The sequence below is a fragment of the Ruditapes philippinarum genome, unplaced genomic scaffold (genome assembly GCF_026571515.1).
Source record: "Ruditapes philippinarum isolate M1 unplaced genomic scaffold, ASM2657151v2 ctg3311_1_1_1_1, whole genome shotgun sequence".
Classification (NCBI taxonomy): domain Eukaryota; kingdom Metazoa; phylum Mollusca; class Bivalvia; order Venerida; family Veneridae; genus Ruditapes; species Ruditapes philippinarum.
Genome location: NW_026861878.1, coordinates 16,960 through 43,388, shown reverse-complemented (window position 1 = coordinate 43,388; position 26,429 = coordinate 16,960). Strand labels below are relative to the sequence as shown.

The 26,429-nt window shown below is 34.4% G+C and overlaps 2 protein-coding genes across 5 annotated transcripts; both read right to left on the bottom strand.

The window, feature by feature from the left end:
- Positions 1 to 1,918: 1,918 nt before the first annotated feature.
- On the bottom strand, positions 1,919 to 18,587 carry LOC132717226 (shiftless antiviral inhibitor of ribosomal frameshifting protein homolog). 4 transcript variants are annotated; one of them, XM_060700657.1, is made up of 7 exons: positions 18,253 to 18,587; positions 4,653 to 4,764; positions 4,383 to 4,423; positions 3,707 to 3,847; positions 3,322 to 3,422; positions 2,475 to 2,986; positions 1,919 to 2,229 (listed from the first exon to the last, which is right to left on the bottom strand). In XM_060700657.1, the coding sequence occupies exons 1-7, from the start codon at positions 18,328 to 18,330 to the stop codon at positions 2,027 to 2,029; spliced, it is 1,188 nt and encodes a 395-aa protein (XP_060556640.1). In that variant the 5' UTR covers positions 18,331 to 18,587; the 3' UTR covers positions 1,919 to 2,026. The 4 variants fall into 4 exon arrangements, with proteins under 4 accessions (XP_060556640.1, XP_060556638.1, XP_060556639.1 ...); XM_060700655.1 differs by lacking the exons at positions 4,383 to 4,423; positions 4,653 to 4,764 and adding exons at positions 15,761 to 15,801; positions 16,076 to 16,187 and having other exon boundaries at positions 18,253 to 18,544; XM_060700656.1 differs by lacking the exon at positions 18,253 to 18,587 and adding an exon at positions 6,459 to 6,586.
- Positions 18,588 to 19,053: 466 nt separating this feature from the next.
- Positions 19,054 to 21,294, bottom strand: LOC132717222 (uncharacterized). Its single transcript, XM_060700651.1, has one exon. The coding sequence runs from the start codon at positions 21,292 to 21,294 to the stop codon at positions 19,054 to 19,056; it is 2,241 nt and encodes a 746-aa protein (XP_060556634.1).
- Positions 21,295 to 26,429: the final 5,135 nt, after the last annotated feature.

Below are 26,429 nucleotides of genomic sequence, written 5' to 3'. Positions count from 1 at the left end.
TTAAAAAAATCTTCTTTTAAAAAACCCAAGTAGCTAGAGCTTAGATATTAATCATGAAACATCTTCTAGTGGGTGTCTACCAAGTTTGTTCAACTAAAAGTCCTGGGGTCAAAATTGGCCCCGCCCAAAGGGGGTCATTGTTTTCCCTTTATGTATATAGCAAAAACTTAAAAGATCTTCTTTTAAAAAAACAATAAGAGCTAGAGGTAAATGTTTAGCTTGAAACATCTTCTATTGGGTGTCTACCAAGGTTGTTCAAATAAGGTCCCTGGGGTTAAAATTGGCACCGCCCCGGGGGTCATTGATTTTCCTTATATGTGTATAGTAAAAACTTAAAAATCTTCTTTAAAAAAAACAAAGAGCTGGAGTTAACATACTAAGCATGAAATATCTTCTAGTGAGTGTCTTCCAAGTTTGTTCAAATAAAAGCCCTGGGGTCAAAATTGGCCCCGCCCGGGGGTCATTGTTTTTCCCGATATGTGTATAGTAAAAATCTTCTATTAAAAACCCCAAAGAGCAAGAGCTTAGATATTTATCATGAAACATCTTCTAATGGGTGGCTACCACGTTTGTTCAAATAAAAGCCCCTTGGTTTAAATTGGTTCCGCCCCGGGGGCCTATATACAGCTAGGTGAGCGATTTCAGGGCCATCATGACCCTCTTGTTTTTAGTTGTTTTTGTTTATTTTCTATTTTTTTTTATTTGTGTATAAACTATATAAAATGTTTCCTTTAATTACTTTGGAGACAAGAATTGGAAAGTGAAAGATTATGACTTGTAGGTCATGGTTAATTCTTCGGTATATGCGTGAACAGCAGAATACGAAGCAACGTTCAGTGCGCTATCATTTGTTAAAGACTGCTCGATACTTCAGAAGTCAAGATATACCAATCAGCGTATTTAACACAAATAAATATTTACACTAATTTTATCATATCTTATTAAATTGCGTCTTTTAAGATTTGTCGTTAGTTCTTTCGCCATTACACACACACATCTTTTTTTTTTTAGTTGAAATGCTCCGAACGGCAACTTTTATGTGTAATATATAACCAAACTAACACACATATGTTTGGTATTTTTTTAGAGAAACTAATTACCAGTTTTTACATATATTTACAGTATTCACCAGTCTGGTCCGGCTCGTAGAAAAAACTGTACATGAAGATTTCAATAAACTATCATAAATTCAATAATTAGTTAAGCACGGTAAAATCTGGTTAAAAGCACATAATGTATAAGTGAATATAAAAATAAGAATTAGCGCACTAAGTGTGTTATATTGAGTTAATGATGATGCTACCTCTTGACAATGACAAACTTTATTTCCTTTTTTTGCCTCCAGCACACACACAACATATTTACAGAACATATAGTAAGTGCATAATAAATTGCCGTATACAACAAATTAATATTTTCAAATTAAAGTTACTCGTTTCTTGTATCTTTGTCAAATTTGAAGCATAAGTGACTCAATGTAAGTAGCCAGTACACATGACTGATAACCTGATGCAAAATAAGTCCTGACGGGGAACAGCTTTGTTTATTTTTCTGGTTTATAGCTAATGATAAATAAATAGATACTACATAAATAATCAAGAATGTATGGTAAAGCTAGATTGCAGCAAAGAAACTCTAATTTAAAAGTGATTCAAATGTGAAACGTCCAAATTAAGAACGTGTAACAAAACTGTGACTGATTCAAGATTTGTTTGTCAAACACAAATGCCTTTCTACATCCAGAAAGAAACAACAAAATGCAGTGTAATGAAAAAAGAAGCAAAATGATCGTAATAACGATAGTGTTAAGGTCAAATTAACACTGACTACCTGTAGATGAACAGAGGTCGCATTAATTTTATTTATATCTGTGAATATTGAAGACATTGGCCAGTGATGAGTTGTGTTAAAGAATAAAAACAAAACTGTGCATAAAAGTTTTGGGAAATATTTTAGATACAGGGACACGAGTTTTATATTTGAAATGTAAACGAGTAACTTTAAACAGACATACTAGTATTACACTTTAAGCATTATCTTGGTCGTCACCTATCTCGTCTGCCTCCTCTATATCAGCAAGACATGGCTCATACGAGGCGTCGATGTCATCTTGTGACAGGCATGTTCCCACCGTAGATCCTGTACTTATATGACGATCACTGCCAAACCCATGCACTTTGTTCTTTAAAGAGTTGGGATGGACGCAGATCTGCACGAGCGGTTCATGACCTTCAAAGAAAAGCATAACTGATTGGCAAGATCATAAGGAAATACCGTAAAATTAATGTTTACTGCACTAATTACTTGTAAATATAGTTGCTTACTATTATCATCACGTGACACTGTGACATTCTTGTACTGCTTACAAAGTCATACTATTGTGTTTATTCACTTATGAATGGTTAAGTAACCAAAACGTTTTTAAAAGTGTATCGTCATTATAAGTCAAATAAAGTTAAATTATTGGATCATACTTCTTGGATCGGGGGTGTATCGTCTGTAACAGTTTGGGGCAGTACATCTATGGGTATGTTTGCGAGGCCTGCGTCTGTCATACCAGTTACGCCTATTTCCCCTGCCATTGTTACGCCCATTTGCAGTGCCACCGTTACGCCCATCTCTAGTACCACCGTTACGCCCATATCCGTTGCCAACGTTACGCCCATCTCCAGTACCACCGTTACGCCCATATACGTTGACACCGTTACGCCCATCTCCAGTACCACCGTTACGCCCATATCCGTTGCCAACGTTACCCCCATCTCTAGTACCACCGTTACGCCCATCTCCAGTACCACCGTTACGCCCATATCCGTTGCCAACGTTACGCCCATCTTCTTCGTCACCATCTATGTTCCGACGTCGTCTCATTGGTGGGAGAATCTGAATTGGCTCACACAGATGAGACATACAGGTGTAACATAAACTTTGACTTTTACCAATGTATTGGGGACCCAGTAGACCTTTATCCATCATTGCAAAAGCGCTGTACAGATACAAAAAGGAAAGTACAGACATGCATTCTATAATGGCTAAGTATGCGATTTCAATACTTAAATCTTTGTATCTTTTACTAGTAATACCTTTCTTCTGAAAAGATACTATCTGTTAATACAAAATGGCTTCAAATTTATTATATTTAAATAAATTAAAGTATCGATAGATGTTCAAGAAATGTATGTATAAGATGTATAAAACAATAAGTTTGTATTGAATATATCTGTCCCAAAATCAGTCATTTAGAAAAATTTAAAATACGACATAAACGGCAAAATATTTATCAAGACTCCTGAAAAAGATCAATTTAAAACAAGTATTTACTTGAATTTAATTGCGCATATGCATTCAAACCTAGCCCAACCCCATTCCTGCTCTCTTGGTATCGGTTCATATTTGTGTTTACATCGTTTACATTGTGAAACCTTAAATTAAATTAAAGACTACATTATCTTTAGAACAATGTTTGCTCATTATTTGTATGATATGTTTGTAAACATGCATTTAATGCAATAAAATATGTTTAAACTAAACAATGTTTGCTATGCAAAATTTGATACATTTGATACGCATTTTTACTGATGTGAATACAGTTTACTGTAGTATCCTTTCTTTTACACAATTAACCTTTCTCTCTCACATTTACACTGACATATAAACAAAACAATAGAAGGAATAAAGAACATAGACACAAAGATCGGTTCCTTACTGGTTTTCTAGACGGTACACGTCTCCACCACATATTGTCATCAGGTCGGCAGCCATACTGCCTTACTTCATGACCTATACGATTAAGTCTCGCTAAATCTCGAAGAACGTTATTTCGGCGAACGTTTTCAACAAGGTGCCACTGAAACAAAGAAAACTGTTACACATGATTTACATATATGTATATATTGATATATCTATTGATTTGCGCATAGACATTTCCTACGTACATCTTTTAATAAAGACTCAAGTTAATCAACTGTATGTACAACTTAGAAATTAGAATTAAGCCTATCTGTTCAAGTTAGAAGGATGAAATGAAATTATTTTCATAGTTTCATGTTTCTTCATGTTCAACAGCAGGTGGTGTTGATAGTTTACCACCTTAATCACGGCGCTAAGCACACACAGCATCGTTTCTACGCAGGCAGTCGAGCAGTTTACTAGTAATAGTGGCTTTCACTTTCGCACGAAATCATTGCGGTAGAATTCGATGATCAATCAGAACGAAAGTCTCCTGCATTATCCAACATGGGTCGCCCGATTCATAGTACAACGCTAACCGGACGGACACAACTATTGGACCGAATATAAAATTTAAAGTGCGTTCTTGTATTTGTAAGTAGGTATTTTAAGTGGCGGTTTTACAAAACTATTCATGTTGACAGAATACTTACGTCTTCACCCCCAAGAACGTCTCTAAGCTCCCCAGGTAAAGCTGGAATAAAGATAATGAACATCTCTAATATAATCAGGAGATTAAACATAATGTAAACTATACAGATCTACCCTGTTTTAAAGAGTGAATGATACGATTTTGTTTATCGTCTCCTTGGAAATTTTTACACTTACAAGCATAATATTATTCTCAACTTTAAATATAGCAAATAGATACATTCAGTATTAGATGCGTGCAACGCTTAAAATATGGCAATGTTGTATTTTACCATCCAAGATAAATAAGTTCGTGGCTTCCACATCCCAGTCATGGTGCCTTAGCAATGTTGCGATATTCCTGTTTGTGAAACGCCCATGCCATAATTCACGTAGCCTGCGTACCTGTAATGTAAAACACCCAACACTAACTCGTGCATATACATATCCGGCAATTAGAAATTATATGTGTACTTGTTCGTCCATATGGTTTTACAACGGCGGCGAGGGTAAATAATCCCAACACACATTTACGTGTCCTAAACGCACGGTGCGTAATCGTTCCGGGCTGATTTGGAATATTTCCCCGTTCCTGAACTGATTTGGATTTTTTTCACCGGATTGATTCAGATAAATTGGATTTTAAGCTTGACAAGGTAAGAAAATATATAAAATAAACATATTTACAACTGTTAGTCTTTGAATATTCTACTTGCACGGAACATTGCAATGTTTAAGGAATTCATATACAACTTTATAAGGTTTGTTAACGGTCTTTTATCAGTTGGAATCGAAAAACAAATTTCACATGTCAGTGAAGTAGTAGTACACATTAGCATGAAATTGCCAAAAAGTCATTATTATCTTTTTTTAAAAGATTTCAGGATCATATTATAGAAAAAAATCTTTCGTCGATAATTTAGCGGTTTTAGTAAAATGTTTTGTCCAGTAATGAATTTGTAGGACGTACTTTTATGACAACCTCATAATTTTTTTAGGGCACTGGATTGATTCGTATTAAGGAAAACAAGGCAAAGCGCTGATTGCAGGCTTATGTCCTAAAAATTCATTTCCCGGGCAAATCATTTTACTAAAAACCACTAAATTATTGCGGAATGATTTTTTCTATAATATAATCATGAAATACCTGAAAAAATAAGGATGATAATGACTTTTTTGGCAATTTTATCCTAGTGTTAACGACTACTTCACTGACATGTGAAATTTGTTTTTCGATTCAAACTGATAAAAGACCTTTAACAAACCTTATAAAGTTGTATATGAATTCCTTAAACATTGCAATGTTCCGTGCAATTAGCATATTCAAAGACTAACAGTGGTAAATATGTTTGTTTTATATATTTTCTTCCCTTGTCAAGCTCAAAATCCAATTTATCTGAATTAATCCGGTGAAAAAAATCCGAATCAGTTCAGGAACGGGGAAATATTCCAAATAAGCCCGGAACGATTACGCACCGTGAAACTTAACATTGCAAATTATCATCGACGAAGCTGGAAGCACCGTGTCAACACATGGAATATATGAAAATTGGCGAAGAAGACAAATTCACATACACTATTTATGGTGAAAAAAATGAATTCAAATATTAATTTATATAATAATGATCTCGTAAATCAAAATATTTGTTTATCCAGTCTCGCTTGAAATGTCGCAAATAACGTAAAAAAGTCATTTTTAAGGGACAAAGTGATATACATATTTATTTTACTTTGTCTCCACGTGATATCGTTCTATTCTATGCTTAATGATGGGGCAATCCGCCTAATCAGAAGTACGGACACCGGACATGTCACCATATCACCAAACATGCCTTTAGATATTATTTAATGTCGAAAATTTGATTTGAATTCAGTAATGCAGTATTAAAGGTTTAATCTGTGCCATTGTATTAACATAAGCTACCTACTCACCAGCTTTCGATTTAGCCCATTTCTGACATAAAACACCTTCCGTGTAATATGGATGAATAATCTTAATGTTTATTTAAACGTTCACTTTACAAAAACGACTACTAAAAGTACTTGTTAACATCAAAATAAACAACGATTCAATGTTATTTTTTTAAATCAAAAGTTACCTTCATTATCTTCTCCATATCGTCTGTATTTATATCAGCCCCAGCCCCGTCTCCAATATTGTCACCAGCCTCTGCCATTTTCTATTTATATATGTATTATTATTCAACTAATCTGTTTTGAATAAGCAATTTTGAATTACAGCATTTAACATAAAGCTATTACATTCATTGAAATGGCTTACAAATAAAAAATTGAAAACTATTTTGAGCTGAATTGATTCAAATATACAAATGTACATGAATTCACCGGTTATACGCAAAGATAAAAATATTTGCATTGCATTTTTTTTTTATTTCATTTCATAAATCTATAGATTGATTTGTGGTTGACAATGGATTGCTATAGTGGGAAATCAATAATGCAGTTATCTAGGACAAGGCAAAATAAAAAAAATACTTGAAAATAAAATAAGTGTTGAATTGACAGTGTAATTATTGTATGAAATATCTATATTAAGGAGCTAATGATTCCACCTTTCAAATCGTTTTATAGAACAGAACAGAACAGAACAGATACTTGTTCAACACCCATCATAATAACGTACATATTTCATATCTGCAGTTGTAAGTGCACGATATTCGCCCATTCTCAATAAAATAAAGCATTTGAGGTTGAAAAATATTAAAAATTTGATGTTGTCATTGTGTCATTTTCTATCGCTGAAGTAAAAGTTTAGGGTATTTTGCAAGTTTGCCAGAAATATTTTGAACAAGAAACTATAATATAACTGGATGGCATTTATTTCGGTAATGACACTGTATTTCTTCGGTAACGTAGATTTCAGATCTAATAATGTAACATACTGGCTGCATATTAATAACAAATGTCTGTAAAATATATCAAAATCTGTAAATTCTCTATCTAGAGGGACTTTCTAACCCAAGAAAATTCAAGGAAGTTGGGTACCTTGCTAATTTTCAGTTAATTTCTTCAAAGTTAAATATTCGTAGAAAGCAAAAATAGTCAATTTTGGAAATGATTATTTTATGTCTTCATTCAAAGGATATATATCATATATAATATATGAGAGGTCGAATGCATACACAAATGTTGTATTAGCAATTTCTTTTCAAAACATTCAACTTTCCACTTTCTTAATATTTGAAAAATTTATTGCTAAACAGTTCTATATTGGTGCTTTTTGGTAATACTCCCGTTGATCTTCAATGCAAGCTTGACTTGTTAAAATTATATTGTGATCGCTGGGGTCTTATTGTCAATACTGAAAAAACTAAGGTTGTGGTTTTCCGTAAGCGAGGTAATATAAGACCTGACGAGCACTGGCATTACGCGAACTCCTCTCTTGAAGTTGTCGATAATTTTAATTACCTTGGCACTGTGTTTTCTTACAACGGCTCTTTTAAAGTAAACCAAGATACACTAATTGGTAAAGGCTTAAAGGCTTTAAATGTACTGCTGATTAATTTAAAGAATTTACTATCGCGCCTTCAATTCAATGTCAACTGTTTGACGCTTTTGTAGGATCGATCCTTAACTATGCTTGCGAAGTTTGGGGCTATGGTACTTTTTATAATATTGAGAAAGTCCATCTCAATATTTGTAGGCGTGTCTTAAATGTGAAGACATCCACTAGTAAACTAGCTATTTATAGCGAACTAGGACGCTATCCACTTTTTGTCAATCGGTATTGTCGTATTATTAAGTTTTGGTGCAATCTTGTGCAAAGTAAAAACATTATTTCAAATTACATTTATGCAGACATGGTGAATCAACTAAATAAATGTAAAACTAATTGGCTTGTAAATGTTAAAAAGTTACTAGACAGTCATGGGTTTTCACATGTGTTTCACAATCCAGATTGTGTAAATCTTAAAACATTTCATCTATTGTTTAAAGAAAGGGTGCTTGATATTTTTAAACAATCTTGGTGTAACCAAATTGCATTGAGCGGCTCTTTGTTTTTATATAAAGAGTTTAAAAGATCAGTCGATTTTGAAATGTATTTGGATATTCTTCCTAGTAAGTTTAGAACTGTTCTATCTCGATTACGCCTTTCGTCTCATCAGCTGAATATTGAAGTTGGTAGGCATGGCAGAAATCGTGTGGATAGAAACCAGCGTTTATGTCTATTATGTGATAAAAATGATGTAGAGGACGAATACCATTTTGTGTTAATATGTCCGATTTATTTACACTTTAGAAAACGTTTCATTAAACCATATTTTTATAATAGACCAAGTGTTCATAAGTTTGTTAAATTGATGCAATCTTCTAATAGGCATACACTGCTAAATCTTGGTAAATTTATATATGAAGCTTTTGCATTGCGCAAGACTCTAGTTAATTGGTGATACAATGCAGTATATTTTACTAAGTTTTTGTTAAATATATTTTCGTTTTTGTATTTCAATATATTCTTGCAGAATTATAACAATCTATTGTAAACTCTTTAACTATACAACTTAACTAAAAAGCAAACTTAATTAAATATATGATATTATTGCAATTCTGTATGTACTGTACGATGGCAGGAATTTATATATACAATGTTCAACCTCCATTTAACACTCGTGGAGCGATAATAATCAATATTTCTTTTTCTTTTTATATATATATTTTTTTATTTTACACTTCTACTTTCACGTATACATGTATGTCAATGGAATTTGTATGATGATGATCTGTAACTGGTCAAATCAATAAAATGTATTGTTGTTGTTGTTGTTATATTTATCCCCATATAGGATGTCGCGTATGTTTCATTTTATTCAAATGCAAGTAAAGGCTGAGAAAACAATTTTATTTTTTGTAAAATAATTTATATTTATGGATATAATTCTAACATTATTATATATAGAATGAAATACGGCCAGTAAGCTCTTTGCAGAAACGAATTAGTTGTTGCTGAGAACATCAATATCTTGTAATATATTTTTAACATTTCTGCTGGTACATCAACATATTATTAACATATCTTTCCTTTGTAAAAACAATATTGTATCTTCTTACATCTAATACAAAGTAACCGTTACTAACTGGCATGCTAATCCCAACTTTATCTTTAATTTTCAAAAATTATTGAATTGTAAGTTGGAGTAACGTATGTTTCAAACACGCTTATTTATGAACTTTATCACGGAATTGAAACTTACATGTAAAATCGACTTTTTTTATTTAGGAATCAAATGTACATCATTCTATTGTCATAAAAATGCGATTTTATGTTTTTATATATGCATGTGTAAGCAATATAAAGTCTTTTTGATAAAAGTAACGTTTGTTTCATTGTGGTTACTTAAACAAGTTAAAACTCGACCAAAGTTAACAAAATTTACTTACTAATGTCAAATAGAAGTTAATGTTGCTGTTATACGTGCTTTCTGACTTCAATTTCCCTTTTGATAAACTTACTTTAAAAAGTTGATAACGTATGTTTCTGTAACGTATATTTCATTTTTACATTGAAAGTGGGTTAAAAAATGACGCAAGACCATAATTTGTGGTTAATATAAAAATGAAAATTTCCGAAAATAGAATGATATTTGAGAGGCGGCAAGCTTATTTTTACTTATAATTATATACATTGTATATGCTGTATTATTAAGCATGCATCGATTCAATTATGTAATTTCGGTTTCACTTCTTATTGTTTTAGGGTTGTCACTATTTATTTATATGCATTTGGCGACATTTGATCATTCATTATTAATGAGATTTTAACAGTCAAATATAAATTTTACCAATAATCAAAGTCCATATACACACAGCAATGACTAATTGCACATGTTTCGTTTATTCTGGAACTTATTTTTCTGAAACAAAATTTCAAAGTTGAAAATTACATATAATTACGTATGTTACATTTTAGGGCATTAATGGTACTTGTAAAAGAAAAATAACAGATAGAAATATACAACTGAGAGTGTCCCTCTAAGGCAAAGTGGCAGCCACCTTTATAACGACATTTTGACCTCAAGAAAAACCTTCGTATAAGAGCTACCCAGTGGAACATCAAATGCTGTGTTTTATTGAGAATTAGCGTATTGCATTACTTCAAATTATAGGCAAGTTTCATTAATTATAAATATATAGGTTAATAAATGATTAATTATAAATACACGACTGATTATCCTTAATGAATGTTTTTTAAATAAATTGTATTTAATTATTCTGTTATTGTTTCAATATATATACAAACATTAAGCATTATGTAGGACTGATCAACATGAATTCTGTATAATGGTTAAATGTGTATGCAGTTATTGTGCATAAATGTTGAACATTTTATATTGAAAATACAGGTCTTACCTAGTTCTAGCTGTTCACAATTGTAGTTTTTAGGGGCATTACATGACATGAAGCAAAGCGGTCTGTTTTCGTTCTATATTTAAATATATATTTACTGATGCCATCAACGCGGCTATCATTTCAACATAACAAAATCTTCCCTACTCAACTCTTTTCTCTATATATACTTCCGTAAAATTTTAGATTTTTATTTGGTTTCAGCAATATTATAATTATTATAGCATACATAATAGCCTACTCGATGAACCACACTATATACCAGAGGTACATATTTCAGATAGTTTTGTTACAGACATCTTCCATTGCCGTGTCATATAAGTTTTGTATCTATTATAAAAAAAACATTGCTGATGTCCTCTTTAAATATACTTGTGTAATTTTGACTTCTATGATGCAGATTAATGGCGTAAATTATGGGTTACACTGTTCACATTTTATTGTCTTGTTCAAGTAACATTATCTAATAATGATTGGATTTAATTTAAACTTTTCAATATTTATTTTAAATAAAAACTTTAAGCCTAAAATGATAAGATTTTTTATTTGTAAATGTTATTTTGAAGACAAAATTGAAATAAAATATACTTTACAGCTTTATTAATAATAACAAGATACCTCAACATACAACTGATCGCAAACCTTCTCTGTTGTTGTTTTAATTTTGTTTGTATATGAGTATTTTTGCACACTTTCTTGCCATATAATGCCCTGTATATCCTCACAGGCCATGCGACCTCGGAATTTGGATTTCGAAAAATATTCTTATCAAACTTATTTACCACTTTCTTATCGCTTATTTTCAACATATTTAATATTTGCAAGAAGAAATACAGGAATTCCATACATCTTTACAAAAAACCACATCTTTGCAAGTGCAAAACAGAACTTGCACACATGTCCCCGTTGTTTCTTGTTCTGTCAAATACATCTATAACAGACTGTAGACAATGTTTCTTTGACAAGTTTCTATAAGGAACAAATAATAAAAAGCGAAAAGCAACTGTTTGAATGAATTTTATTCATAAACATTTGGTAAGTTTATTACCGTTGTCGTGTAATTAAGCAATTTAACACACAAAAAGCTCACGCAGACACATACATTTTATAGCTACAGCATTCTCTCAGAATGGAATGTTAATAATTTCACAGGAGAAAATGTGTCCGAAGACAAGACATGAAATGAACGTAAATAAAATCTTGATATGTATTATTGGATTTCATATTGACCAGAGATTACCTAACCTGAATAATAACTATAAACATTCATGCTAATAAATATGACACACATAATTATACTTGTATTTGATGTGTTACATATACATGTGCAGAACACACAGAACAATCTATCATTCATAGCAGTTAACAAAAATATAAAAAAAAACTCTAATCACAAATAATATTATAATTCATTCTATAGATAACAAAAAAAAAAACAATCAAGTAAACATTTGAGCACAGATTCACATAATTATGCATAGATTTATATAAAGATCTAGAAAAATAGATAGAATATACAAGTCTCAATAAATTATAATGAATTCTATAAAGCAGTAATGATTATCTTCAGCGAATGATATTGCTACATGTTAATGCTAGTCGTTCCTTGTTAAACCATTATGACCCCACCCCTATCAAACTTGAAAGTATATGACCCCCACCTCTATCAAATTTGAAGTTTGAGTAAGTAATTGAAAGTGACGAGACAAACAAATTGGTATTGCTGACAACTTGATTTAAAATATGTGTACAGTAAATATTTAAAACGATTTTGCAGAAAGGAGCTTCCTAATAGGCACTACCTAATAAATAATACATTGTACATAGACAATGTAGCAGTTATCAGTAAGAATAGTGGATTTCAATATACATGTATATATTAGATACGTGTTATGTTTACCAAAACAACGGCAGAGAGACGATTTGTTCATAAAACACAAATGCCTAGCATCCTTCAAAAAAGTGAACAGAAAAATCATTTTACTAGGATATAAAACAAAATATTGATGCAAATATCCAAACTTTTAAACATTAGACATTGTCGGTCAATGCCATTTAAAGACCGACGTCACATTTGTTTCTGTAAAGTATCGTACCCATTGGCAAGTGGTATTTTTGTATTATAAAATAAAACAAATTTACATTTATAAGATATTGTATGGCGATGTTTCCTGCATTCTGAAAATTAAATATTGAAGGTTTCATGTTCATTTTTTGATTAAAATCATAATAATAATTCAATACTACAAACAAATATTAGGGTTTTACCGTTAGACGAGACATTGGTGGTAAAGGTTGATATCTTACAAACAGAAAGCAGACGGGACAAAGATTATTTATATTTGGTGCAGGCACCTGAATTTCATACTTTAACTGTAAAATTGTAACATTAAAAAGACATATAACAGGTTCAGTCATTATCCCTGTTTTCTTCATCTATCTCGTCTATATCAGCAAGACTTGGCTCGTACGAGGATTCAAGGTCATCTTGTGACAGAAATGTTCTCACTGTAGATCCTGTACTGACGTGACGATTACTGCCAAACCCGTGCACTTTGTTCTCCAAAGAATTGGGATGGACGCAGATCTGCACGAGCGGTTCATTACCTGTAGGTAAATAACAAAAATATGTACGATTGTTTAGTAGTGTCATTAAACTTTCCATTATAACAATATGTTTACTGTATTAATAATAGTTGAACATTCTTTAAAGATATACTCTTTTTATTTTTCTTTGTGTTTTTATACTCACTCCAATCTGTCGTATAACAGTTAATTAATTGAATTCGGTGACAAGACATGTGCAATGAGATGAAATCGATCTTTTGTAATCGTTTTCAAAACTTGTTAACAGTGCCTTTGCTTTATTGCTTTATTCTTTTTATAAGTAATGTACATGAAATCAAATGATTGAGATAGTGTAACTTTGTGATCATACTTCTTGGATCGGGGACGTATCTGTTAAAACAGTTTTGTGCAGTACATCTATGAGTGTATCTGCGAGGTCTACGTCTGCCATTACGTCCATCTCCCATGTCACCATCTCCGTCTCGACGACGTCTCGCCGGCGGAAGAATCTGAATTGGCTCACATAGTTGGGACATGCAGGTGTAACATAAACTTTGACTTTTCCCAGCGTATCGGGCCCCCAATAGACTTTTATCCATCATTCCAAATGCGCTACAATTATTCAAAAAGCAACTCTTACATAAATATACATTCATGTTTTCTGTAAGAGAGTACTTCTTTCATTTTGATTTTTAACAAATTTTACATCATTTAAAAGGAAATCGGTTTTGTAAATAGAACTGCAGATACATTGTCATCGTAATACAAAATGTTTTAGTGGAATAAACAAAACTGTGTAAAATCAGGCTTTGAACCAGAATACTTATTTCTAATTAAAATTTAACAAGGGGGAAACCAATGTGAGTTTACTTATTAATAAAGAAAACGAATAACACAACAATTAAATAGGTTATTAAAAGAAATAACGCGTTAACATTTCGTATCACATACTTGAATTTATGTCCGCATATGCATTCAAACCTAGCCCAACCCCATTCCTGGTCTCTTGGTATCGGCTCATATTTTTGTCTACATCGTTTACACTGTGAAACCTTAAATGGAATCAAAAGTAAAACTAATGGAAACTCTAATCTCGTGAAATTTGATATACATTTTTACTGATCATATATATATATATTACACACTATTGCACTTGCTTACGCTTGCAAGAAAAAGCAAGGCACAAAACTAATAATAACAAAAAATTGAAAATATGAAGAGAAAAAAAGCAAGTAAATGGAAATACTTTAAAATTATACGAATACAAAAATATAGGTTCCTTACTGGTTTTCTAGACGGTACACGTCTCCACCACATATTGTCATCAGGTTGGCAGCCATACTGCCTTACTTCATGACCTATACGATTAAGTCTCGCTAAATCTCGAAGAACGTCATTTCGACGAACATTTTCAACAAGGTGCCACTGAAACACAGTAAAGTTTTATACAATATTAACATATATTGATATACACTGTAACCTCTGCAAAGTGGTCCTTAATAGAGCAATATCTCTGAACAACTTCCCATAATTGAGCTTTAATTCTAGCCTCGTAGAGCAACAAGTCTCCCTAATGAGTGTGCTAGCTATGATCGAATAAGTAATTTTGTATGAGTTGATTTGAATGTAAACTTATCCTACATTATTTGATAATTATTTGAATATATCATAACGTATCAGTAAATTGTAACCACTCCCCCACCCTGACACAGTACTATGGATAGCGCATCGTCGGGTACATACGGGCAAACCATTAACATTTATCAGTGATAACATGTGTATCAACCTGGGTATCCGACGACCGGGATAGCGGGGCGGGGGTGTTTTACCTCCTTTCTGTCCCCTCTTTTGTCGGGCCGCTTTGAAAAGTTTTTTTGGTTGCCAAAAATAGCAGGAGATATGTGCAATTCTATGAGTGAATTTTATAATCTCACTGTGCTTCTAAGGTGATGACTTTTCCGGATGTTTTGGAAATTTTAAAGTTCTCGCTTTTCCGCAAGTGTGTGGAAACCTATAGTTTCAATTGACTTATGCAAAATGTCTTTAACACTCATAAATGCATTCAGTCTAGTACATATTATGTTGCCTTAAAAGTCGGTATATGACCTATATATAAAACATTCAAAGTCGACAAATATTTTTTCAAATGCTAATAAACTTTGAAAATTATAACTAAGCCTCTCTGTTAACAGTCTAGGGATGTTGTTGACTGTCTAACATCTCGTAAGAAAGTAATATTGCTTTTAACAATCGCTCAGTTTCAATTGTAGTAGGATTGTTTGTATTTACAGGGTATTTATGAGTTATCTTTTGGAAGTTAGACTTTACTTTTGTTATTACAGTCTCATCATACATATACTTTAAAAACAAAGATAAAAATACAATAAAAACAGTTTATAGCTATTCTTTAGAGAATTACAATACAGTGTTTTACAGTGGTTTGCCTTGATAATCTATGATAACTTACGTCTTCTCCGCCAAGCACGTCTCTAAGTTCACCAGGTAAAGCTACAAATAGATTATGTGCTAATTAGATATATAATTAGCATGAAGTTTAAACGTATATATCCTGTTTTTAAAGGTGTACGAGTTATTGGTTATCTTTTGTCTAGTTATTTCATCATTTTAAAAGGTAGTTGGTTATCTTTTGTTTTTGTCTAGTTATTTCAACTTTCGTCAAAAGATTCTTGTTTCGCACCTTTTCATAAAAAAACAACAACATAAAACAGATTCATTTGTAGAATATACCAGTGCATAAAATATAGAATAGCTGTAAACTTACCGTCCAAGATAAATAAGTTCGTGGCCTCCACATCCCAGTCATGGTGCCTTAGTAATGTTGCGATATTCTTGTTTGTGAAACGCCCATGCCATAATTCACGTAGCCTGCGTACCTGTTAGTATAAAACATCTTAGATAAATTTGTCCTCACAACTTTACTTGTGTCAAATAAATGTTGTAGTAATAAATGTAAGTAGATGTATTATGACATTGCATTGCAATGCAAAAGCTTTTACACCGATACGTTTTGCCCTTTTAGATCTAGACAACATGTTTTAGATAGACCGAACTACCTTATCTTTACTATTATGTCCGAATTTTGACGGAAATGGTCGAGTGAGTGCGATTGGTAGTAAAATTCCGCCAGACTCGCCGAATATAGCTTTATATGCATAACTTATAGCATACGTTATTAAACATGCTAAAAAGAGTAATGGAACAATAAAACAGTTGCTATGTAAACCGTTAGATACTATCGGGGTTTGGTGGGTGGCCGGGAGTAAAAAATTACCAAAGTCATTTAAAGGGATACTCAGGCAAAATAATGGCAAAAATATAAAAATGATTTTCTGTACTCAAATCACCCTAAAATGACATTTCTTAAAGTCCCAACATGAATTTCTGTATAAATTCTATATATTTTGGGTTTGAAGTTTAAATATATCTATATATGTTGAACGAAATTTTGACAGGAACAGAATCACCGAATAGTTTAAAAACAAGTCATGCGATTTGAACAAACCCTGGAAGTTACAATAACAAATATTGTGGATATTGTATGATTGAAACAAGTCTAAGTAATTGATTTGACATGTTTTTTAACGTTTCCAGAGTACAGAGTGACAACTATTGTGAAATTTTAGCCCTCTAACCTGACCCACGCGGGTCAAGTTAGGAAAACACCATTTTATTCTTTATATGGAGAAAAGTTTTGTTCCTTTGACTGTTTAGTGTATTCATTTTAAGGACATTTACAGAATAATGAATGAAAATTTCAAAACTAAGAAATGAAAATTTTGCCTGTGTCTCCCTCCAAGACTGCAATAGTTTTAATTTTGTTATATAGACCGACCTTTTATGGTCCAATGGATCAATGTAATTATAAACAGAACCATTTTAACACCGCATTTACAACACAACTAACTTAATTATATAAACCTAAATAAAAAGATTCTGTAAAATTGTCTTAAAGAGTCGTTGATTGTCTTAAGGCCTCAACAGACGGTAGGATTTAGTTGTACAGCACTAATTAGAGATAAGATGTACAATTTTCAAAGCAATACGACACTTGCATGCAGACGGTAATTCTACACTGTAGGAATCATCTGAGGTTTCCCTAAAAATTTGGATCGCTTTACATTGATCATGTACATACTTTACTCTCCAAATACTTTTTACTTTTTTTGCAATGAGTAATGATTGAAACACCTCCATTTAAAAAAAAAAACTGTAATGTGAAGCCTGACCAAGACTCACGCCTGGGACCCTCGGAATACCGTACTGCGGCTCTACTGACTAAGCTCTTCGGCCTCCTACAAACTACCTCCCCTGCCCTAATTAGAGAACAGTTCAATACCGTGACAATCATTTTCGAAACAACTTGGGATTTGAACATACCACAACTTTGGGTCTCCTGAAGAGTTTTTTAACTTTATTTTTACCCCATCTTACTACTATGTTTACCTTTTAGCCATAATTGTTCTGGAACTTCATTCATTGCACCCATTATCAGGAGATAATTTGGTAACCTGTTACTTGTCATTGTGGGAGGCCTGTAGAAATCTGTACGACAACATTTTCAAAATAGAACATGTCCCATCCCTTACATCTAGACTTAAGGTTTCCGAATTCAAGAAATAGTAGCCTGCACACATTAAGATTTGCCTGTACTTGGTGTTGTACTTCAAAATCCTACCGTTTGTTGAGGCCTTTAAAGAGTCGCCGTTGAAATATCTACTTTCGGTTTGAATATCAAAATATAAATACATCAACTTTCGATTTACAGGAATTAGCACCTTACCAATTAAAGGTTGACTGATCTGAATGTAATACTACACCCACAAACTAACAACTGTGTCAGAAAATTAACAAGTTAATAATAAAAATAACTTGGTGACACCAAGAGAAGCAATGGCTGAAACAAACTCAGAAACAAGCTAAATTTATATAAATATTTACCTTCTTAACCTTCTCCATATCGTCTGCATTTATATCAGCCCCAACCCCGTCCCCAATATTGTCACCACCCTCTGCCATTTTCTACGGATGTGCAGAAATAATCACTTTTCAATAATTTCTTCTTCTTTTTTATACCTTTGAGTTCATTAAAAATGATCTTTCAACGATTTTCCGAAAATAGTATTAGGTCACTGATAAAACATAAACAATTACGACAGTTTTACCGAAGATAACACCTGATATATACATAAATCATGTGATTTCTTCCTTGTTTAATACCTAACCATGTGATTTATGATCAATTGATGATTAGAATATAAAAATATGATGTCATACAAAAAACAATATGATGATATTTAATTGTTTATTTTTCATTGATTATACATTGTATTGAGTTTAAAAGTGTATTATTTCTTGTTTAAAACAAATCGAAACAGGTTAATAAACGACTCCACTGGGGTTTATGACATGACGGAACTGGAAATATTTTCCCGATATTTATGCACCAGCTGTCTCAGATCATTCCTTCACCATATTTTTCCTGAATATTCATTTTTGTTTTGTGCAAAATAACCTAAAAATGGAAAACGTTGTAAAGCTTTGTACTTAAATCGGACTAATCAATTTTTTTCGTATTATCTCGTGAATTTTTTTCCAATATAAGTGCTTTTCTTGATCTATAAATTAATTTCAAATTTTATTTTTTTAGGCTTTTTTACCTCGGTGCAGCTTCTTTAAATAATAATATTAAGTAAACGGGCTATTAAACACACGCATTTCTACACCCACAAGTCCACATGTTCATTTCAATTCGCAACAACTATCAACTGTTTCATTTTTGTTTATGAAAGATGTGAATATCACATGCAGCAGAAAACAGAATATTCGCCAGTAAAATGGATGTAGATCAACACACTCTTGCTTATTCCTTTCGCTCTCTTCGTCAGAGTCGAACTCAATCGGGGATTCTTTCGTAGAAGCTTTGAAATGTGTCGTTACTTTGAAGCAATCGGAACACTTAACACGATAGGAATTGTTCCTGAGCTGGTTACCTATAAATTTACGAATATTACACCATGGAAACTCCAAGGTCACTACAATGTATCTTTCTCGAGCATTTGTTTTGTTGAGGTCTTTTCGAAGATAAACAATATCGCCTACTTTTAAATCAGGAGTAACCGGAGTTTGATTTGAAGGGCATTTTGCTTTTTCACTTTGTACATGATTTGTCGATCTTTGAATTTGTTGAGATGATATTAATTTTTGATCTTCTACAGGAATTTGTCTATTTGAGAACTGATCTCTTTGCATCCACATTTCTCTGGAAGATAAGCCTCGTTTGCGAATGCGCGTGTTAAGACGGGCGGTTACTATCGCGAGATTCATGGGAGTTAGTATTTGATGAGGTGATGAGTTTGCTCTAAGAATTTCACCCTCCAATTCCTGTATAGCCTTTTCAGCGACCGGGTTTTTGTTGAGATTTTTGGCACGTCCTAACTCTATTGATATATGGTGTCGTGCTAACAACTGGTCATCTACCAATGCTTTGAAACCTGGAGCTGGATCGGTTCTAATCACAGCGTACGGACCATCCAGCGGGTGAACCTCTGCCAATAATTGTATGATAGCATCCCGTAAGTCATGATGACGCTCACTTTCTAGCAACTTTGTGAATGTAAACGAGGTAACACATTCTCGAACTACTAAAACGAGTTGACGTTCCCGCTTCATTACATCGGCAGCAAAAGCCAATCCAACAGTTTCCGGTGGATCTTCGGAGCTTTGCTCATCCCGCATTTTTTGTGCTTTTGCCAGGGATGCACACTGATGGCAACCTTTAGTGACCATGTCTAATGATTTGTCCATATCCAAAGCATTAAAGTACCTCTGTACGACGGATTTTAATTGGCTGACGGAAGGGTGTCCCAACTTTATATGTATAGAGGTCAAAAGTCCGTCGAGAACTTGTCGGGGAACCACAATACATTCCTGACTTGGCATATACGGCAGGTTCCTTTTAACAATAATGAGTCCATCTCGAGAGAGTGAGGCTATGTTTAAGTATCGCTTTATATCTTTTACATTTGTAAGCTTCTTCGAAGGTCTTGTGCCTTGGCGAAGATGCGCAACAGTACGGCGGAGATCAGCACACTCTGATTGAATAGATAACCAAGCCGATTTACTTGTAAACGGACATTTTACGGTTCCATTAAGAACATCCTCAGTAGTAATATGACGCACAACAGATGTGGACGATTGGATAATGTAGGGACTGAAGTGCTTTATTGAGGCAGCGATTGATAAGGCCCCAATTTCACATGGTAACCAACGATTCTGGTTCTGACGGAGTTTTGCGCTAAAAAAACCAGCTACATGAAGCTTATCCTTCCTATTGATGTTAAGAGTAGCCCCGAGACCTCTGCTTTTCGAAACAACATCCGTTACAATCCATAGTTGATCAGACGGACGGGGAAGTGTTATTGAGCGATTGGAAGATAAGGCCTTTTGAGCATTAGAAAACGCACTTACTAGGTCGTCAGTCCAAACAATAGAGTCATTTGATTCACCTCCAGCTATGACTTCTTCTAAAGGAGATAGTATTTCTGATGTGTTTTTAATGACCCGAGAAAGCACTTTGTATGCGCCTATGAATGAGCGCATAGCAGTGACAGTTTTAGGCGGTTGGCATGTAGAAAGCGTTGAAATACGATGAGGACTTGCACGGATACTCCCCTGTCCCCATAACCAGCCGAGAATTGATGCTTGTTTAGGTGCGATAATAGTCTTAGTAGCTGATAAATTGAGGCTGCATGAATGAAGCGCTTCCAATACACGTTCGAAATTTGTGAGCAACTCCTCTGGTGTATTTCCGCCACAATACAGATCATCTGCGATTTTAGCAACAGTACCATCTTGAACTAGGTGTCCTAACACTCTACACGTGAGTTCTTCAAGAGCTGTCTCAGAACCAGGCATTCCCAGTGCTGAACGTACATAAGCTCTTACGCCACGGAACGGAGTTGATACACCACAGTACTTCATGGAGTCTTTTGACAGTGGAATTTGGTAAAAGGATTTAGTCAAGTCAGTAATAATTATATACTTCCAATGCGCAATTTGCCTGAATCGACGTCAGGCATCAATGACGGTTGAGGTTTGCTATATCTACCAACATCTGCAAAGGCTGTGACTAGTCGAAAAGTACCATTCGGTTTCTTTACAAGAAAGGACGGATTCAAATACTCGACTGTGATTCCCAACTCCTCGGGGCGTTTGAAGACACCGATACGTTCCAGTTCGTCAAATTTGTCCTGGAGACTAGATAACTGAGATTTTGCATATTGTGGTAATCGTCCTTTTCGCTGAGGAGGCTGCACCGGACCCATATTCACATTCGCTTCCAATGGACCCAATGCACCATTATAACCTTTAAAGTTTGGATTGAAGACGTCATCATACTTTATAAGTAGCGATTTAAACTGATCTCTCATACCTGTTGACAATAAGTTATCTGGGTCGACACGGACTTGATCGGAATGTGTTGACTTTTTCATGTTTGCATTTGCTGAATTAGGTAGAGCTTTTGATTCAGATTCATTCCCCACAGGACAGTAAGTAGCACGTACGTGACAAAAATGTTCATTTTTTTTAAGAAGCATTGGTTCATTTGATAAATTCGGTATTCGCAAATTTCCACCTAAACTTGAAACCAAAAATGGCTGCGGCCAAGAGTTGTTGTCCAAGTCCCTGGTATGAGGCTCAACCGAAAAGATGTTGTCTGTGGAGCGCATGTCAGACGGTAACATAACATCAATAAAGTCTCCGGGCCACAGCGTAATTGAGGTTGAAGGAGCACGTGCGACGTGAGCACGACGAATAGCGTGATTTGGGGCTGAAGTGCTTGGCGAGCCGTAGTAGTATATGTGGTCATTTCCAATAGACACCTCACGACGAGCTGGTCGTGTGGCAACGTCATTTACCTCCATGAATGGAATACCGGCCAAAACATCTGTATCTAAGTGTTCGACAACTAACCCTTCAAAATACAGGTTATGATCATCGCGTGTAAATGTTATCCTAGTTTCCCCTACAATGTTTAAAGGAGAGGAACCATCGGCTTGGTGAGCAGATTGGGAGCTAGCGGTGATTTTTGCGTTCAATTGTGCTGCAGTTGATGCACGAATCATATTACCGGTGGCGCCACTGTCAACAGTTAAACGAATCGGAATATGGCCACAGTAAGTGTCAAGATAAGGAGACTGTCGAACTTGAACACGGTTAGTAGATACCGACACTTGTCGAAACTCTTCATCGGGATGGTTTAACTCAGAATCATCAAGAGGAATATCATCAATACATGTAGCGCGGGCCCTTGCCAAAAATTGTCGGTCTTGTTGCGGCAAATAAGTACACTTACTAAGGAAGTGGCGATCAGGACGTCCTGCGGCTTTGCAAAGCGGACACGACTTTTGGTTGGATTTAGACCAAGATGGACTTGACTGCGGCTTTTGTCGTGGAAATTTTCTGACCGTTGTTCTCATGGTTTTGGCATCCTCTGCTAAACGCAACTCTTCTAAAAGTGAGTCCAGTGCTTGCGAAATTTCAGGTTTTATAAAGTCTAATGTTCTTGCTCGTAACTCAGTACCGTATCTCTGTTTGACAAGTTTAGGTAGGTCAGGGTTTATCAGTCTCAGCCATGTTAAGACAACTAGATTTTCAAGCGTTGGAGAGAGCTGCTCATCTTCGGTTATCGGTTCGTCGTGGTGTTTGATGCCCATATCCTGATGTAACAAGCTATCTTCAATAAATGCGGTGAGTCGTTGGAACAAATCTTCGGGTCTCTCTGTAGGATCATATCGGATAGAATCAAAGTCAATAAAATGGCCACCAGTAATTTGGAAACCGTAATGGAGGCGGATTGTTTGCCAAATATCATCAACGGAGGTAGAGTTTTTAACAATAGTGTTTCTGGATATTACTGGACAAAAATTTGCTATCTGTCCTAACATCAACTCAAGAATGTTGACCTTTTGCTCACGGGTTTTCCTGTCAGCTTCGGCTACATCCTCACCGTCGTTCACAAAGCCTCTGTGGGGTGCAGTTTTGGTCTTTTTCTGCCATTTAAGCCCAGCCACGAGAAACGGAGCAAAGTTCTTGTCTAAAGAAAGGCTGTAGATTAAGTTCTGTCTCCAGTTTTCAAATGAGTTTACAGTTTCATGTTTGGTAAGGCACCATTGTTTTGGCGCGCGGGTAGAATTTGCCATTGTCAATGTTTTTGTTTAATACACTTGCGTTCACGGTAATAATTCTATTACGAGATGACGTACACAGGTCTTTATCGAGCGTGGGACGTAAATTCGCTGCCACCACGCCAGGAAAATGGATGTAGATCAACACACAAGAGTATAATCAAATACGTGATTTAATATGAACAAATGGCGTAGTACAGATAAAGGGAGAGAAATACATCATTTAGTCCGAACCAGGCAAAGTTCCGAATGTATGTAAATACACAGTCTGACACAGTCTGGCGATTGGTATAATCTTGTTATTCTCCTTGGGTTATTATCATATTTGTTTCTTTTATAGATTTTAATTGAAAGATAAAAAGGTCACAGGAGAATAGAGTGGATGTATATGGACAGTCACTAGTAGTTAGTTACTATAGCTCCTTTGTGTGCGGGAGCGTTGTCATGCAAAAATTACAGGCCTTTCATAACATTTAATAACAGTCGAAGGAAGAGCGTTTAGAATGTTTTTCGATTTTCCTTAACACAACATTTCTTTAATACTTAAATGCGACAGAACGGCCTTTAGAAAACCGTTCCACTATTATTTAAAACAATATCGAGTTACTTTAAACTTGTCAATCGGTCGACGAACATTTTGGTGGCCCAAACTTGCGAACTGGTTTAGTTTTGTGAAACAAGCTTTCGTCACCAGTCAAATACAATGTACATGTATTAGAAAAAAGGCGACTGTCATATTTAGGAAACATTTCCAGTAATTGACGAGCGCATTTAACTCGCTCCTTCTTGTAGTCGGATGTAACCAAATGGGATATTCTTCTGGCAGTTATTCGCCTTTCAATTATTTTTTTAGAATCGTATGAGTTTACCCTTTTGATATCCCTGGATATAGGCTATCTGGGTAAGTGAAGTCTGGCATCTTTGTGAATGATAATATTGACTTAATGAATGTATTTGTCAGTAACTATGAAGCGTTTTCTATTAGACTTACAGGCATCTTTAAATTACTCGTGCGCATTTTTTCGAACTTATTTATATCACCTGAAACAGTTGTATAAGATACTAACATTATTGTCATAAATATTACAAATATCATTAAAACAGCAGATTTCCCTAGATCTGCTCGAGCTTTTATGTAAGACCGTATTTCAAAACTTTTAACTAAGAGTTACGAGCCATATTTTATATGAAGTTACTCGGTAAGGTATATTCAAAAGTAAATAAATATCGGTTGCCTACACACAGGATTTTGGTATAGTTTGAATTACATAAGCACAAGAATAAAAATTAGAAAATATACTTCATATTGCATTACAAATTGCCCCAATCTCGTATTTTTCAGGCTCGGATGGGGCCCATCGACCGAAAGCTTACTTGGTCTAAGTCAGATATTTGTAAAAAAGTAATTAAACCTTTCAACGTAATGTTGCTGTCACACCAAATTAGTTTTGAACACGCCTGACCAGTTCCTCAATATATCATTGAACAGACTCTTGTCTAGGTAAAACGTATACATTGTGTACATGTCGCCGGAAAATATCTTCAAAGTGATTACAAATAGTTCACAAAGCGTTAGTGATACGTCCATCCTGTCTTTATCCAATTTGAGGTCCGTTTAAATCTGGTTAAAATGCCCGGTAACATCGTCTTTAATCAGTTAAGGTCGTCTGCAATCGGTTGTATCATTTGTTCTACTTCGTTCCTTGAACGTTGTATTAAATAGAGAACTTAAGAATCCTTTAAAGAAAGTCCAAAACGGCAAAATCGAAAATGTTGCAGGCTCGATCTGATTGAGCATGTTCGGGGACGGTACTGTCGAGTGCAAACTACTGTCCACGCCCCCTAGCACCGGCTTAAGCAGAATTTAACATTTAAACATGAAAGTGTTAAAATTTTAAATTTCGAAACATACCACATGAACTAGTTTGCAACTTCGTTCGTAGACAGTTAAGAACGTTATTACAACGTTATCATCGCGCTTCTAATGTTCATATCTTTATTACAATCACGTCCTTGCTTAAAGGCTATAACACATCAGCATGTTTCTGCCAGTCATTCTAATTCGACCGTTTACATCTAACCGGCGACATTTGTTATCATCATTCCTCTAAGAAAGATGAGGAGGGTAAAGCAAACTGGTCCTCATCCAACACGTTCTTCGTCTTCTCTATTGTCTACCTTCTCATTGTATTCTTGCTTTTATTCCAACAAAAATGCATCAATTGAATATTTAGTAGTTTACAGCTGCTAGATTTTTCATGGTTCTTTTCAATGGTGAACCAATGAAAGAGCGGCCTTTATTTATTCCTTCTTGGTCCAATTGTACTGAAAACGGAAACGGGGAAGACGTTGTTATAACTGCTTTAAGAACGCAATAAACGAGTTGAGCGTACTGAAAACCTATTTTGAACGTTTAGAACTGGATAAAAACGTGCTGCAAACTTGTACAGAAATTTTAATGTAGACGGGATAACGACGCTCTAAGAACGTCCGAGTTACGTTTGTCTGTGAAAGGAGTAAAAAATTTTCAAATGAAACAAGTGTAAACTATTATACGGTCTATCGTCTCCCGGGCCCATCACGTTATTGCGTTCTCGTTTAAAGTCGTTTTAAGGGCGTTGTTGGAGAACGGGATAAGTTTGAGTCGACTCAAAGTTCTAGAGCATTATTAGGCCACATTTTTATAATGATCTTCAAACTTGCTTGGTGAGACAGTGATTTAAGAGAAGTGAGACACGATGAAACTTATTTTTACACACCAAATAGCTTTTTGTAATAGCCCGATGATTTTAAGAACCTGGATGTTTTCTTCCAATAAGAACATTTCCATTGATTATACATTGTATATATGTTCTTATATATATTCTTACAGGGATACTTGTTTACTTTGATGACATGAAAAATGGACCAAACAACCACAAATATGAG